Below are 16,896 nucleotides of genomic sequence, written 5' to 3' on the forward strand. Positions count from 1 at the left end.
CTCTGGAGGCTTCACCCAGGGCAAAAAAACAAGCCAGCCCCCTCTCCCCCCAATAGCTTCAGCACTTGGTTGCCTGGCCTCCCAGTTGTCTATCCATTCCCAACTGGGCTCTCATACCCACTTGCTTCCTCAGCTCCTGGCACCCAGCACCCCTGGCCCACCCCAGAGCCATCATTTGTCCAGAGAGCTTGTAGCCAGGGCTGCTGCAACAAACAGATGCACAAGCCTTTGAGAGGCAGAGACGCAAGAGGGCATCAGAGGAAAGTGGGACAGAGGGAGGCCTGCGGCACCCCTGACCACCACTCAAGGCACCCCAGGGTGCCCTGGCACACTGGTTGAAAACCACTGCAATAGTGTTATGAGTTTATGTGGGGAGGGATCCGGCTGGATGACACCTTCCAAAAGTGCCATCGTAGGATCTAGGACAGTGGTGCCGAAACTTTTTTCAAAGAGGGCCAGATTTGATGAAGTGAAGGGCCATGAGGGCCAACCAAGGGGCCGACCAAAGTTGTTGTTGATCTTTTTTTAGGGTTGGAGAGCTGTTGAGTTTTTTTTAAAAGGATTTTTCCCCAGGAAATAAACTGCCACGGGGGCCAGATTAAACCAGCCAGTGGGCCGGATTAGGCCCCTGAAATGGACTTTGGACATGCCTGATCTAGGAGACAACCAGTTCATTTGTTAAAGGGTAATGCAATAAAAGGAAAAATATGATATTTGTAGAAAATAGCAGAATATATCAATGAGGTTAATAAACCAGAAATGGAAGTCAAGGGAAGTCCAAAGGGGGGAGGGAGAGATGTTTATATAAGCTGTATGTTATAAGTATATTTGTAATGAGAGAAAAGAAAATTAAATTTTTTTTTAAAAAAACAGAGACTTTGCTGGCTACTTAAGTACTGTGATTTAGAAGTCCAAAGAGGTTGCCATAGGAAAAAAGTGGTGGGCCCACCTCTCTCACCTGGCAGGTAGAAGAACAATGGGCTGAGTTGAGTGAAGAGTGAACTGGAAGCTCAGTGCTGGAGGAAGAGACACATAGATTGCTCTGTGCTTGCCCGCCATGCCACCCTCTAAAACAGAATGGGGAAGTAAACTGTGTTGGGGTGTTAACACTGAGCACCTCCAGCCTCTGCTCCCCCTGTGTGTGCATGTGTATCTATATATTCTAAAGACCCCACAGTCTCTGCTCACCTTCATTCCAAGGAAACCAAGCACTTGAAGCCCCAGGAGTCTCTAACTGCTGGGAAATTGAGGTATCTCACAATATATACAGTTTATGACACTTCTATGTACAGCTTAAATGCATGTTTGCATTACATACACACCTGCACACACACACACACACACACACACTGCTTATTTTGCATGCATTTAAGCTACACTACAGGTTTGTCGCAGATCTCTGTGTAGGTTATCTATCAACTGAGCATAACCCTTCTTGCAACAAACGAAGCGGGTTGTACTCCGTGCAAGTTACTTCCACAACAAACCTGTCTTGGCCACGAGATACTTTGTGGTTTTATTGCAAGCCGGAATTAAGATTGCCGGAAGAAATATCAACAACCTCAGGTATGCAGATGACACAACCTTGATGGCAGAAAGTGAGGAGGAATTAAAGAACCTTTTAATGAGGGTGAAAGAGGAGAGCGCAAAATATGGTCTGAAGCTCAACATCAAAACAACCAAGATCATGGCTACTGGTCCCATCACCTCCTGGCAAATAGAAGGGGAAGAAATGGAGGCAGTGAGAGATTTTACTTTCTTGGGCTCCTTGATCACTGCAGATGGTGACAGCAGTCACGAAATTAAAAGATGTCTGCTTCTTGGGAGAAAAGCAATGACAAACCTAGACAACATCTTAAAAAGCAGAGACATCACCTTGCCTACAAAGGTCCGTATAGTTAAAGCTATGGTTTTCCCAGTAGTGATGTATGGAAGTGAGAGCTGGACCATAAAGAAGGCTGATCGCTGAAGAATTGATGCTTTTGAATTATGGTGCTGGAGGAGACTCTTGAGAGTCCCAGTGACTGCAAGAAGATCAAACCTATCCATTCTGAAGGAAATCAACCCCGAGTGCTCACTGGAAGGACAGATCCTGAAGCTGAGGCTCCAGTACTTTGGCTACCTCATGAGAAGAGAAGAATCCTTGGAAAAGACCTTGATGTTGGGAAAGATGGAGGGCACTAGCAGAAGGGGACGACAGAGGATGAGATGGTTGGACAGTGTTCTTGAAGCTACGAACATGAGTTTGACCAAACTGCGGGAGGCAGTGCAAGACAGGAGTGCCTGGCGTGCTATGGTCCATGGGGTCACGAAGAGTCGGACACGACTAAACGACTAAACAACAACAAACACAAAGCTACCCCCTCTGGAAGATGCGCGAGGTTCGTCACACCAGTCAACCGTTTTAATCTTTTTTTACGAAGGCAAAGAAGAAGGCGGTCCTGGAGTGCGAGCGGGGGGGGGGGAGTGGGCGAGCAGAGCCAAACTGCCACACCATCGGAGGCGAGGTCAGATGAGCTTGAGGGTCCCTGGAAAGTGAGCTACTGCCCACCGCAAGGGGGCGCACCCTCCTCGCGGCCGGCTCCGTCAGCCACAGGCGCGCGCGGACGCTCAGAGGAAGCAGCAGTCGCTGTCCGCGCTCCGTGGTGCTGAACGCAAAGCTGCGCGGTGGTCCGAAGGAAGGGAGCGGATTCATTCGGCACTGCTGGGAATTTCGGAACTGTTCGCCTCCCGCCGGTGCTGAAGCCCAGCAGAATCCCGGGCCATTCCTTCTGCAGCAGAGCCAGATCTCCCAATGTGCAACGGGATCCCCAACAGGAGACGATGCTGATTTAGAGCAAACCTGGTCGCTGAGCTTTGACAAGCCGGCCAAGCTCAAGTCCCCATCGCTATCCCATCTTTTCTTCTTTCCTTGATCCTAACTCTTCCTCCAGCAACTTCCTCCCCTCCTGAACACAGCTAGTCATGGCTTTCATGGTGAAGTCCATGGTTGGTGGGCAACTGAAGAACCTCACCGGCGGCCTGGGAGGAGAAGAGAAAGGAGAAGGGGAGAAGTCCCCGGCTGAAGCCCAGGGGATGACGAAGGAAGAATACGAAGAGTACCAGAAGCAGCTAGTGGAAGAAAAGTAAGTATTGGGTGATGAAGGGCTCCTTTTTGTGTCTGTCCAGTTATATTGTAACCAAGAGCCTTGGCACAAGTGTTCATGGAGAAGAGCCCACTTCATGAGCGCCATGGCTACCCCTTTGGAGAATATCACATGACTCTTTCTGTATGTAACTTTTAGAAACCTTAGCTGCACGCGTCTTTTATGGTCTTTGTTTGCATAGTAGATGCAAACAAAGGAGAGGAGATGGAGAAAGAAACTGCTTGATAACCCCCTTTAAGGAAGCTCCTGAGCAAAATCAAGATCAGACCAGGGAAATGTGAGTGATTTGATTGCAGCTCACAACGTATTATGCATTTCAATGTAGACCCTGGCCAGAAGACTCAAGGCAAGCAAATCTGAGATGGAGATTCTGAACTTTGCCTCATCTCAGACTCATCCCACCATCAACCCTGTTGAGGTAAATGACTATTATTCCCAGGTCTAGAATCAGGGTCTCAGAATCAGGAGATGTCTGGGCTGCTGTGAGCAAGTTCAGTGAATCAACATCTGAACAACAGTACAAGTGTGGGTCTAAGCTTATTCACTGATCACTCCAGTTTATATCTTTAAGAAAGGAGAGAAATAAGCTAAAGGGAATCTAGGAAGGGCATGCAAGTTCACACACAGAGATGATAAAGATCCCTCCACCAACATCCAATACTACACACACAGTAAAATTTATTTCCCAAGAAACTGCTTTTGTATTGTTGTCCTGGGATTGTACCTTGAGCATCAAACAGTGGTATACAAAAGAGAGGACATCCGAAAACCTCATGCTGGCTCCACTGGATTGATTCTAGCAGGATGTTAAAAAGTCCACGCCTACAATAAAAATAGGGCAATTTTAAAAATAAATTTAAAATAGCGCTAAGCAGTGTCTGTGCAAAAATAAATCCCTTGCTCTAAGCAGTTTTTATGCAAAGTTCAGACCCAAATCCTCCCCTTTTTAGATGTCGACATATGAATCTGGGCTACAGAAGGCACCCTGTGGAAGCTGATCTTTCCATTTAAACCTAAACTGTGTTAAAGAGATCCTCTGCCTTAGTTCCTCCCAAATAAGTGGTGAAGGGAAAGAGGAAGTGAACCCAGGACTTTACATTTGTTGTGGAAGGCGGGGAATGTTAGTAATGCATTTTAATGAACCCCTAATCTTTTAATCCGCTTTTGCCTTCAAGAGATGGGATTGTTTTCTCAGGAAAAACTACATCTCACTATAGCTCCCTGCCTCCCTACCCCCCACCCCTGGAAGTTGGAGTTTAGATTATTCACCATTTCTGATTTTGAAAAGGGGAAAAAATATCTAAGGCTGCATTTACACACAATTTTTAAATGCTGTTTTGCTCCTGCAGCAACCGTTTGCTTCCTGTAGTAGTTTGCATGCATAATTTCACTGTGTTTCACCTGTCCCTCCCACCTGCAGTTTGCTTCGAAGCCTTGTGCTGAGCAGTTTCCCCTGCTGTCCATTTAATGCATCAAGTGGAATTCCAGAAAATTCTGAAGTGCAAGAACTGATTGTGGCAGCCCCTGTAGTCACTCCACCCCTGAGGATTTTTTTTTTACAAATGCACAGGCAGCTGTATTGATTCATATATGCACATATGTCCTTGCACCTCCCGAAGAGCAGCAGTGCATAAATAGCACTATACCCAGTTTGTTATAGTCTGCCAGCAGTCACAGGATAAATTTGACTGGTAAACACAATGAGCTTTAACAAAAATTTTCCAGCCAGTTCAAACATAACCTTTAGCATTTAACTGTAAATGAAAACAAATCTTGCAAAGCACTCTTGCCATTTAAATTGCTTGTGTCTAGTAGGAACTCCATGGAGGAAAAGGAAAGAAGTATCCAGACTCCTCAATTACTTTCTTCATCCTCACCCTTCTGCCATGCTAATCTGCCACAAACAAATTTGAAAGCCTCAGTATCACCTCATTCACTTGCGAGAGCAAAAAGAACCCATCAATTACCCTGGTGTACCCTTGTCTACAGGGGGACCCAGGTGGGGCTTGCTGAGCAGAAGGTCAGCGGTTCGAATCCCTGTGACGGGGTGAGCTCCCATTGCTCGGTCCCAGCTCCTGCCAACCTAGCAGTTCAAAAGCACATCAAAATGCAAGTAGATAAATAGGAACCGCTACAGCGGGAAGGTAAACGGCGTTTCCGTGTGCTGCTCTGGTTTGCCAGAAGCAGCTTTGTCATGCTGGCCACATGACCTGGAAGCTATACGCCGGCTCCCTCGGCCAATAATGCGAGATGAGTGCGCAACCCCAGAGTCGGTCACGACTGGACCTAATGGTCAGGTGTCCCTTTACCTTTTACCCTTGTCTACATCACTACATTCCTCTTTGCAAAGAGGACAAAGTAATCTACTTTTTAAAAATAAATAAAATAAAAAGAAACATTCTATGCTGCAATTTATGTTCTGGAGAACAGAGAACATCAGCACTATCACTTAGGTAGCAATCCTACGCACGCTTGTCTGGGTGGAAGCCCTACTGAACGGTCAAGCACAGGTCTTTTGGGGAACTTAGATCTACTCCTGGATTTGAATAAAACATCTAAATCATACTGAAGACCAGGCATCCCCAAACCTCGGCCCTCCAGATGTTTTGGACTACAATTCCCATCATCCCTGACCACTGGTCCTGTTAGCTAGGGATCATGGGAGTTGTAGGCCAAAACGTCTGGAGGGCCGCAGTTTGGGGGTGCCTGCTGAAGACCAACCTACCACTGCAAGGCATAACCCTTTAGGGGCACATTGATAGAAGCATTATGTCATTAGTGATCCAGGAAAGTTATTCTTGAATTGTTTTATTTACTTATTTTTTAAAAAATTGTATACCACTGTAACATAAATATATATATATATCAGATGAGTTTACAACGATTAAAACATAAAACCATAAAAAGTTAGAAAAGTCATTCATGAGCAAATTCCTAGTGTTTTTTTTTAATTGGCTGGGCTGGGTTGTTGAAAGACATTGGATATATTCAATTCTGATCATAATGTTTCCATAGAAATATATATATTTAAACCCTACTAATATGCAAAGTGAGCTCACAAAATGATTAAACTGGTTGGAAATGGTCCTTTTTAGCTGAGGAACAAATGAGGTGTCAAAAAGAGCAAATTCTTCTTTTCCTCCATGCTTTGTTCATATAGTCCATTTAACTCAAGTCTTAGAACCTGTGACCCACCAGATGTTGCTGGACTTCAACTCCCATCAACCCCAGAATGTATGGACCAGGCACCCCCAAATTCGGCCCTCCAGATGTTTTGGACTACAGTTCCCATGTTCCCCAACCACTGGTCCTGTTAGCTAGGGATCATGGGAGTTGTAGGCCAAAACATCTGGAGGGCCACAGTTTGGGGGTGCCTGGTATGGACCATGGTTTGGGGGTGATGAAAGTGATAACCAGGCAACATCTGGGGGGGCACAAGTTCCCCACCCCCAGTACAACAGAGTTAGCTCCTGTTTTGCTCAGTATCATTTGATCTCCCCATCACTACTGACTCCCAGAAGCTGTACCAAAATCAGCCAGAGGTACTAGATATTTCCAGAGCTGCAAATGAATTTAGCCAAAGCACCTGGAGAGAGGAAATGTATTCAGTTGTCCCATTGATTTTTAGTGGAAGTAAAAAACTCTCCCGAGAACTTTGCTACTGTGAGTCACGCACAAGACTTGCAAGACACCTTTGCACATCTGGGCACCAGCTGGTTGTCAGGCACTCAGGAAGGGTGGCACAAGAGGCTTTTGTCCAGGTCACACCCCAATCTGCCCCACACCTGCCATCATATATGACATCAGATGTAGGGCAAGTGGGCATGGCTTGATGGAAATGGCCTCACTGGCCAAATGGGGAAGCCTGTCTTAGAAGTTAACAAACAAGGGTCTGCTTGTGGCCAATGTTAAGCTTCTCTGTCCTTATCCAACTACACAACCCTCCTGTCCATGTTACTGTGGTCATAGAAGGGAGATAAGGAGGAGGTTTATGGCTATAAGTCATTATGGCCATATTATTTGTGCTGATGTCCTGCTTGTGGGCTCCCCATAGGCATCTGGTTGGCCACTGTGGAAGCAGAATTCTGGATGGCATGGGCATTTGGTCTTATGCAGCCCCAGGGCTCTTATGTTCTTAGATATTATGGGCTGGCTTTGATTCATTTGGGGATGGGAATACCTGGGGTGAAAGAACTGTCACAGCTATCCTACACTCCAGTCATTTGGTTAAATGAGCACCCTGAGACCATATCCCAGGATTTCTTCATATTAATTACTTCCAATTTGAATTAATTCCATACCACATAGTTTGTTATTCTCCATCACAGTTTTTTTTATAAAAAAATTGATAAAAATAGGGATTTTTCTCTCCGCACCTCCAGCTTGTCCCAGTATGGGCATCCCAGTGTGATTTAGCCATTGTAAGTATAAAACCCTGAGGTGGTGAGTGTTCTGGATCGTATAATGTTGAGGCTGAGATTCAGTGTTGTGTGGATGGCGCTTAACAACTACGACTTACACAGGAACATGAGAAGAAGTCTTACACTGAATTAGACCCTTGGTCCATCTGGCTCAATACTGCCCACAATGACCTACAGTGGCTTGCCAGGGTTTCGGGCAGTGAGTCTCCCTGTCTTTCCTGGAGGTGCCACCAAGACCCAAACCTGGGATCTTTTGCATGCACGGCAGGTGATCTGCCACTGAGCTATGGCCCTTTCTGTTGGGGATGAATACATAAAATAATAGAATGAGTTTTACATGCAAGGCTGTGTAAAAAAAATCTATCTATCTATCTATCTATCTCTGATGTGCATGTTATCTATCTGCAGCATTACTGAGTATGAGTGGAGAAAGGGCACTGGCAATTATTCCAAATTAATTAGGCAAGATTAAACAGAGTGTGATCTTGTGGATGCACTCTGACTAGCATCCTATCAGCTGTGTGAAATGCTGAGGTTTGGAGCAGAGATTAATGGCCTGTACTGGGAAACGTCTAAGGCTTCCTCTGACCTAGTGACCAAGACATTTGCTCGCCATGCCAAGTGGGGCACACACATTGCAGTTAATCAACAACACCTTCTCCCAATGTTGTTTGCAGAATGGAGCGGGATGCCCAGTTTGCACAGCGCAAAGCAGAACGAGCCACCCTAAGGACCCACTTTCGGGATAAATACAGACTTCCCAAGGTAAGCCATCAGGCCTTTGCTGCAGTAGGAGGATGAAGGTAGGAGGATGAAGGGCAGATTTCCACAGGGATATTGCTGGTTGTATTAGGGTTGAGCAATAGCCAGATGGGACCCAGGTGGCGCTGTGGGTTAAACCCCTGAGCCTAGGGCTTGCTGATCAGAAGGTCAGCGGTTCGAATCCCTGTGACGGGGTGAGCTCCCGTTGCTCGGACCCAGCTCCTGCCAACCTAGCAGTTTGAAAGCACGTCAAAATGCAAGTAGATAAATAGGAACCGCTACAGCGGGAAGGTAAACGGCGTTTCCGTGTGCTGCTCTGGTTCACCAGAAGTGTCTTTGTCATGCTGGCCACATGACCTGGAAGCTATACGCCGGCTCCCTCGGCGAATAATGCGAGATGAGTGTGCAACCCCAGAGTCGGTCACGACTGGACCTAATTGTCAGGGGTCCCTTTACCTTTTAATAGCCAGATACCAGAGGAGGTGGAGGAAGAAATAACCAGAACCTTTGATGCCAGGGTGGGGAAACACGACTGCCCAGATGGTGCTGAAACTTCAACTTCCATTGCCTCCAGCCTGCTTGACCAATGGGCAAGGGTGATGGCAATATTTTGAGGCTCACAGCTTCTTTGTTCTTTCCTGTAGGGCAGGGGTGGGGAAGTTGTGGCTCTCCAGATGTTGCTACAGCTCCCATTATCAATGACCATTGGCTCTGCTATCCAGGACAGTCCAACAACATCTGGAGAACCACAGCTCTTCCCCACCCCTACTGTTGATGGAGGCAGAGCATTAGGACTGAAGAGAAGGGTGGAAGTCAGTATGTCGACCTTACGAGTCACAAGCCACCATGCACAGAGTGGCTGGTGCTGATAAAATGCCAGAGACATCCTGTGCTTGGAAATGGCTAATGGGAAAACATGACCCTCTTTTAAAGTTCACTCCAAAATGAGGCTGGAACCAGTCAGCAGTTCCTTGTTGGGGAGGCACAGTAGATCAGCAGTTGAGCAAGCTCTATGCATGCAGGTGAGTCCAGGATCCATCCCTGACATCTTCCATGAAAAAGATCAAGGTTCAAGTGATGGGGAAGCCCCTTCTAAGCCTAAGACTTTTTAGAGCTGCTGCCAGTCAGAGTAGATGGATCTATAGGTAAGATGGGCAAGTCACCTGGCCTGGTTTAAGGGCAGCTGCCCTATGTTTCTTCTTTGGCACAGAACTGCCTGAACTGTCTGAATATGAGACTGAAGTTGACACATCTCTGGATCTAGGGTCAAGGTCTGGGCCACTCCAAATTGTGGGTGATAGTCAACTAATTTTTACACAGAGTAGAACTATTGAAATGAATGAGCAGGACTATGGCAAACCTTTCATACATTGTCTCCAGCCCAAAGCTTATTTCCTGTGCGATGCATTTCAGATAAAACTTCTCTGGACTGACACTTAAGTGTAGTAGCAGCCCTTCAGGTCCCAGGGTGGGTTATGGCCTCGGCCCAGTATACCTGAAGGCGCATCTCCACCCCTATTGTTCAGCCCGGACACTGAGGTCCAGCTCCGAGGGTCTTCTGGCGGTTCCCTCACTGTGAGAAGTAAGGTTATAGATAACCAGGTAGAGGGCCTTCTCGGTGGTGGCGCCCGCCCTGTGGAACGTCCTCCCACCAGATGTCAAAGGAAGAAACAACTGCCAGACTTTTAGGAGACACCTGAAGGCAGCCCTGTTTAGGGAAGTTTTTAATGTTTGATCTTTGATTGTGTTTTTAATATCCTGTTGGAATCTGTTCAGAGTGGCTGAGGAGGCCCGGCAAGATGGGCGGGTATAAGTAATAAGTTGTTGTTGTTGTTGTTGTTTCAATTTAAAATTCAGAATTAAAAACAGATTACAGTCACAGGAATAGGATAGATCCTGAAAACACACTTATCCCAGACAGACTGAGGGCAGTGGAGTTACCAAGAAGGCCACCTCTGCTCTGCCCGTCTTGTCACTCAAGATGGTCTGTTGAGAAGGGGGCAGCCTGGGTCATTCAGGGCTTTAAGCACTTGGCTGGCATGGAAATAAACTGACAGCCAATAGGATTTAAGGCTATGTGTTGAGCAAGAAGGTGTTGGGAATCTGGGAACAACTTGGGCATGGTCTACTCTAAAGGTACCTGATACAACAAACTTGCTAAATCTAAGATGGCCTGGATCTGGTCAGTGTCTGGACGGGAGGCCTCTTTGGCATTCCAGGTCCTGAGTTCCCTGGCAGAAGTCTGCCAGGATAGAAATATAATACATGAAATATAAATGATTATCAAGTTATAGGAAGTTCAGACTATTGTAGTATATAATAAGATATTCTTATGGATAAAACACCTTTAAAAACAAAAAAGGTGTTCAATTCCTCGCCATTTGTATGCTTTCATTTCTGTGCCATGAAATAGCTTCGCAAGGCATTGCTATGCTCAATGTAGAGATGCTGGCATTTGATGCTGGCATCCCAGCATTAGAACCACTTGTGAGCGTCACCATCTTCTGGGTCACCTCAAGTAGTGACGCTGGACTTTAAATGTATCATTACCTGCCATCGAAACAGCTGGTTTACTGGTTTAGTTGGCTCTAAGATCAGACATAATCAGGTTAATCCAACAAAATTTTGCATCAGTTAAAGTTCTATTGAAATCAGTGGGACTTAAAATAGGTACAACTAAATTCCATCCCATTACCTTCAGTGGGACTTTGTCATGATTAACACCTGTTGGATTGTGCCCTAAGGCTAGGACGGGGGTGGAGGGCTTCGTTCAGCCCAAGGGCTGCATCCCTTTCTGGGCGATTTTCTGGGGGCCACATGCCAGTGGTGGACAGGGCCAGAGGCAAAAGTAGGTTGGACAATGAATGTGAATTTTGCCACTGTATTCGTTTCTGCACACACTCGCATAGTACAGATGGGTCCACTCATCCAGGGAATCAAAAGGCATCATCGGAGTTCAAAGACACATTTCAGTTAGGCAATACAGCAATGGAGGGCACAAAACATAGCCAGTACAGGGAGTTGCTGAGAAGGGGGTTTGGTCGGGGGGGGGAGGAATCCCCAAAGCCAGACAGATAATCTTGGAAGACTCCATTATTATTATATTTAAATTGCATTTTTTTATATATAAAAACATTTCTTCATAGTTTTAATGAGATATATGCTTTTTCTTATTTTTTATACTTATGTCTGATCTTTGGAGTGTCAGAAATCTAATAGTGTGATGATACATATGACCTATATTCTGCCAATCTACCATCATGGAGGCCTAGGTTGGAGTAGACCCTCCAGGTGTTTTCCAGGCTCAGATCTGCCCAGTTCCAGATCTTAGATCCAGGAATGACATCATTCCAGTTCCAGAGGTCTTGCTTGTAGAAATGCCTAGACAGCTGATCGTTTTGGTTTAAGCTGGTTTAGTCCAGTTAGCTTCCATCAGGCCTAAAGCTACAAGTTCATTTGGGGCCTCTGTGTGTGTGTGTGTTTTGCACTGTTGTGTATTTTTAAATACTTGAGCAACTTCAGAATAGAAAGAGAGCTGGAAAAAACCTTTAAAGAAGATAATCATCATCATCATCATCATCATCACCACCACCACCACCATCATCATCATACAGATTTTGTAGTAAAGCATGGAAAGATTCATTCTAGAATCTTTCCATAAATGTTACAAGAGCTGCTCTAGTGTTGAGATTGTAATCTAATATTCTTGTTTTTCTAAACATCAGACAAAAGCAGAGCTCTATCAAGAGGGTTAGAGCATGCTCATCTCCAGCACTCTGAAAAAGTCCCACATGGTCAAGGGCTGCCTAGGTGTTGTTCACCTAATTATCTTTTTCATGGGTCTCTTACTAGCCTCTAGCCTCCTGGTTATCTTTGCTCTTTCAGGCAGTGAAAGATGGGCAAAGATAACTCTGATGCTCTCAGGTGGTCTTGGTCCAGGGCCATCCAATTCAAGCCACGCAAAGATCTCGGCAATAAAGGCATCTTATTTTAACATGATGTTCCTCTTATACCACTGAATTTTGGGTGCTCCCTCCCCACTAGCACCCGGCATACCCATCTGTCCAAAACCTGCATCCTTCTTCATGTTCATTTCGCTCTGGTTTTGCATGTCATAAGAAGAAGAAGAGTTTGGATTTGATATCCCGCTTTATCACTACCCTAAGGAGTCTCAAAGCAGCTAACTTTCTCATTTCCCTTCCTCCCCCACAACAAACACTCTGTGAGGTGAATGGGGCTGAGAGACTTCAGAGAAGTGTGACTAGCGCAAGCCACCCAGCAGCTGCATGTGGAGGAGCGGAGACGCGAATAATTGTTTGTCGAGATGATCCTTTAAAGAAAAGGGCCACTTCTAGCATACCAAATCATTCTGGTTTGCTGCATTCACACCTCAAGCAACTGGTGATGTGAGAACCAGAGCAGAATGAGAACATTCTGGCCTTCAGGCACGTGGCACTTGCCAATGGTGAAGGAGTGAATGTTAAAGCTAGAGAGAACTGTTTGGTTGTTCACTGAAATTTTAGCTTTTAAAAATTAATTATTTGCTTTACGGCATAGCAATATTGGTTGCACAAAAATTGAGAATCGCGTCTTTCTTTTAAAGTGCTATTGCTAAGTTTTTTTAGTTATATTCATTACTCTCTGTGTTACCCATATGGTATCCAATGAAGTAATCTAGCATACTGTTCAATATCTTTTCCATCAATATCAAAATGCTCTTGACTGTCATTATAATTCTCTCTTTCTTTTTACAGACGGGAGGACACCAAATGATTCTGGTTTTCCCAATGAGTTTGTGGTTGAGAATTTATTTGTTATATATTTTTTTATCCCTGCTCTCCTCCATGCACAGATCTTCTCCTCCCCTCTCCATTTCATCATCACAACAGCCTTATGTGGTTGGCTAGAACGAGAGATGGTGACTGGCCCAAGGCCATCTTCATAGCTGAGTGGGAATTGAATTTGAGTTTCACCGATCTCTCTCTCTCTCTCTCTCTCTCTCTCTCTCTCTCTCTCTCTCTCTCTCTCTCACACACACACACACACACACACACACACACACACACTGCCTCCCTCATATGTTTTGGACCATGGCTGATTCCCATCACCAACCATAAACCTTCCAACACAATTGCCCAATGCCACTCTACTTCAATCTGTCCCAGGCTCCTCCAACACATCAGCATCATGTTCCACTTAATCAAAGCCTGTTTTCATGCTCTTAACTTCCAGAGTATGATCATCACATCCATTTATGTTCTGATTGAGTCAGTCAGGCATGAGGGGTTAAAACAGGACTGAGAATTGAATGGAAACATATTTTCTCCCTCTCCAGCATCATTCAGATCTTCCCACTCTTGAGGCCACCTGTCATGGCTGCCAGCTCCAGGACGCAGCAGTTGCTTCCCCAACCCCCAGGGAGAATGGGGTCAATCTACCCTGTTCTCCCTTCCCACTCTCTGTGCTTCTGTAGCCTTTTTAGCTGATAAGGGTCCTTAAGTTGCTCCCAGGCAGGGACAGAGACAGTCAACAATGACACCGAGGGTTTAATTCAGAGAAAGAATTTAATTCTTAAATTTAAGAGACTCTTGGTGATCAGCTCACGACAAGAGTAAAGAAACACAAATTTGCAAAGCTTCTTATACAGTTCTTGGGCTCCTTCCCCCCTCCTCTGTAAATGTGCGCACGCAAGGGGGTCACAAGTACATATAAGGAAGATCCGTGTCCGGTCCTGTGCATAAACACATGCTGACTCAACAAAGCCTTCAGTAAGACTAGTTTATGCGTCAAGCTAGCAACTTCCACCGTCAAGCTCATCCGCTGATAAGCCTTTCTCTGTGTTCCAGACAAGGCCAGCTTATTCGGCCTTGATAGGAAGCTGTCTCACTTACATTACACTTTGGCACACAGAGAGGCAAAGAGGAAAGCATTTTAAGAAGCATTTTTAGGAGGAAAGCATCCCAGGGATATGGGGGGGGGGGGGCTAAGCCATACAATCAGAATTATACAATGCAAACTATATGATCAGATTTAGCTCAATAATACAATTGGCAAACCCCTCCCTTCACTTCAACCTCTTGAGGGCTTGCTGGCCTTTAAATACCTGCCAGCAAACCTGGCAGTACTCACCTTCTTGTCCTGCCTCTCCCATGTCTTCCTGTTCGGAGGTGAGCCAGGAGATATGTTCACACCCCCATTGCTACCTCCTGCTGGCTTTGCAGTTTCGTCCCACTGTCGCCATAGCAACTGGAGACGCAGTTGCTATTTCCCTCAGCAACTTGGCATTGAGTGGCCATTGCATTGGACCTCCGGCATGGGCCTTCAGCTCGCTGGGCTTGGGCCCTAGACCATTATGGACTATTATGACCCCTGAGCCTAATCTCTCCCTCTCTTCTCTAATCCCCACCCTTCCCTTTAGAATGAGACAGATGACAACCAGATCCAGCTGGTCGGGGGTGACGTGGAGCTCCCCAAAGAGCTGGCCAAGATGATTGAGCAGGACAACGAAGAGGAGGAGGAAAAGGACTCTGTTATCGGACAGCTGACCAGCATCCAGAACCTGGACCTGGATTCCCTGAAGGACAAGGCCCAGGCCACGCTGGACGACATCAAGCAGTCCGCCGAGAAGTGTGCCGTCATGTGACCCAGCTGTTGCTCTTCAGCAGAATAAACCCCTCCCCCTCCCAAGTTGTAAAGTGTGTCCCATTGTGGGGTGGGCTGTGGGCACAAAAGGGGAGTGCGAGGGTGCTGGTGGTTTATTAAAATTATCCAGCAGGCTCCTGTCAAGTTCGTCTCCCCCACCTAGGTGTGTGTGGGCTGGATACCCTTTTTCTAAACCACCGTCTCTTCCCTGTGAAAGATGTCTCAGTCCTTCCCGCCCCTGTAAGTGAATGTGAGGTGTGTCTGGAAGTCTCAAGTTCTAGAACAAGACTCTCCTCCTCCTCCCCACACAGCAGGGTGATGCCCAAGTGCTGCCTTCTCTCTCTCTCTCTCTCTCTCTCTCTCTCTCTCTCTCTCTCTCTCTCTCTCTCTCTCTCTCCATCTTTTCCCAGGGCTGACGTAAGCCCTTTCAGCAGAGCAGGAAGAGAGCCATTTGCCGTTTCAGGACTACGGGCCTGAATGTGGGCAAACTGCCCCCCACAAAACCCTCTACCTTATGTAGAAGAACCATTTTTTGGCCTTTGCTCAAGTTCAAATGAAGGAGATTCGAAGCAAGGGCTTGGCTGCAGGTGGATGTTTCCGTTCCTTTCGGCTTCAAGGAACAGAACTTGCCACCAATCAAAATGATGCTCTTGCCTCCTTTGTGTCTTCCAGGGACAAGGCATGGAGGGGGTAGACCCTCCTTCCCATCCCTTCCTCCAACACTAAACCATAGCAATACGGATCAAACAATGACAATACTTTGCACTTACGGCACCACAGATGCTTTACAAAGGAAAGCAGAGTTGTGCCCCCATTTTACAGGTGAGGAAAGCTGAGGCCCCAATGCAGCCCAGCTCTTTGCCCCGGGCCATACAGTATGACAAGGATGGTTGGTGCTCAATCCACTGAAGGAAATGGCTGCCCTGTGAGTGTGACCTGTTTCAACTCCGTGTGTAGTGCTACATTGTCGTGGGACCTCTCACCATCCTTGCTTCCAACAAGAGGAGAAGGGGGACATTCACCTCCGTGTCATGAATGTGGCAGTCAGTCTGTATGTTGTGACGTGACCATGCAGTGCTCCTGTATGAGCCTCTACCTGCCGTGACGCCCTCTTCCCATGGTACTGTTGAAAACTGGTGGAATAAATGACAAGAGTTCTCTATGCATTTCTTTGTCTTGCCATTTTGTACGCAAAAGATTGGATTGCCTGCTATGGCTCCCCAGTTGTGCATGCCAGGAATGGGGAGCCATCAAGGGCCGCCTTCCCTTCTGAGCAACTGTCTGCAGGCCACATGTGGGTGGGGCCAGAGGCAAAAGTGGGTGGGCCAGGAATGGGAATTTTACCTTTGTACAGCAAGCTGTACCTGCTCTCAATCCTCCATCCAGACAAGGAAAAGGCATGATCAGTGTTCAAGGGCATATGTAGGCCTGGCAAAAAGGCAGGGACCCAGCCCAGCCAGTGAGCTGTGTGGCCTTGGAAGGGTCCCAAGGGCCAGACAGAGAGACCTCAAGGGCCACATTTGCCCCCCCCAAAAAACCTGAGGTTCTCCATTTATGCTGCACCTGGTGCTGTTTTGTTCTCTTACAAGCTTAGACAGATGCAACCGCTTCATCTACCAACTGATTCATGAAACACAAACACACACAATGACGCACCAGCCTTGAAATGTGCCTAGCAGACCTGTTGCTGTGGATGGGGCTGGGTGCTTCACCAGCGTCCTTGTCAAGAGAAAAGTGGCTCCAGTGCTTGCAAGAGCACTCCTGGAAGCTCCTCGGGGCTGAGGAGGGCAGCCGACGTCTGAAACTGCACAGGAAGTTCAGGTTGTTGCCAAAGGTCCCAGGCTGCTGCTGCTGCTGCTGCTGCTGCTGCTGCTGCTAGAACTGCTTGTGCTACAAGAAGCACAGGAAAAATACCTGGCATCATT

At 46.6% G+C, this 16,896-nt stretch overlaps 1 protein-coding gene across 1 annotated transcript; it reads left to right on the forward strand.

Annotated features, from left to right (window-relative positions):
- The first annotated feature begins 2,964 nt into the window (after positions 1 to 2,964).
- Positions 2,965 to 16,130, forward strand: CPLX3 (complexin 3). The gene is made up of 3 exons (XM_035114231.3): positions 2,965 to 3,125; positions 8,245 to 8,332; positions 14,748 to 16,130. Exons 1-3 carry the CDS (start codon positions 2,965 to 2,967, stop codon positions 14,970 to 14,972), a joined length of 474 nt encoding a protein of 157 aa, XP_034970122.1. The 3' UTR covers positions 14,973 to 16,130.
- The last annotated feature ends 766 nt before the right edge of the window (positions 16,131 to 16,896 follow it).

Source organism: Zootoca vivipara, chromosome Z1 (assembly GCF_965207765.1).
Source record: "Zootoca vivipara chromosome Z1, rZooViv2.hap1.1, whole genome shotgun sequence".
NCBI classification, from domain to species: Eukaryota; Metazoa; Chordata; class Lepidosauria; order Squamata; family Lacertidae; genus Zootoca; species Zootoca vivipara.

What these genes read in the sequence shown, in the direction of transcription:
- CPLX3 (XM_035114231.3), top strand. Translation starts at nt 2,965, where the DNA reads ATGGCTTTCATGGTGAAGTCCATGGTTGGTGGGCAACTGAAGAACCTC. An exon ending in AAGCAGCTAGTGGAAGAAAA is followed by an intron (nt 3,126 to 8,244) that starts GTAAGTATTGGG and finishes TGTTGTTTGCAG; the next exon opens with AATGGAGCGGGATGCCCAGT. An exon ending in ATAAATACAGACTTCCCAAG is followed by an intron (nt 8,333 to 14,747) that starts GTAAGCCATCAG and finishes CCTTCCCTTTAG; the next exon opens with AATGAGACAGATGACAACCA.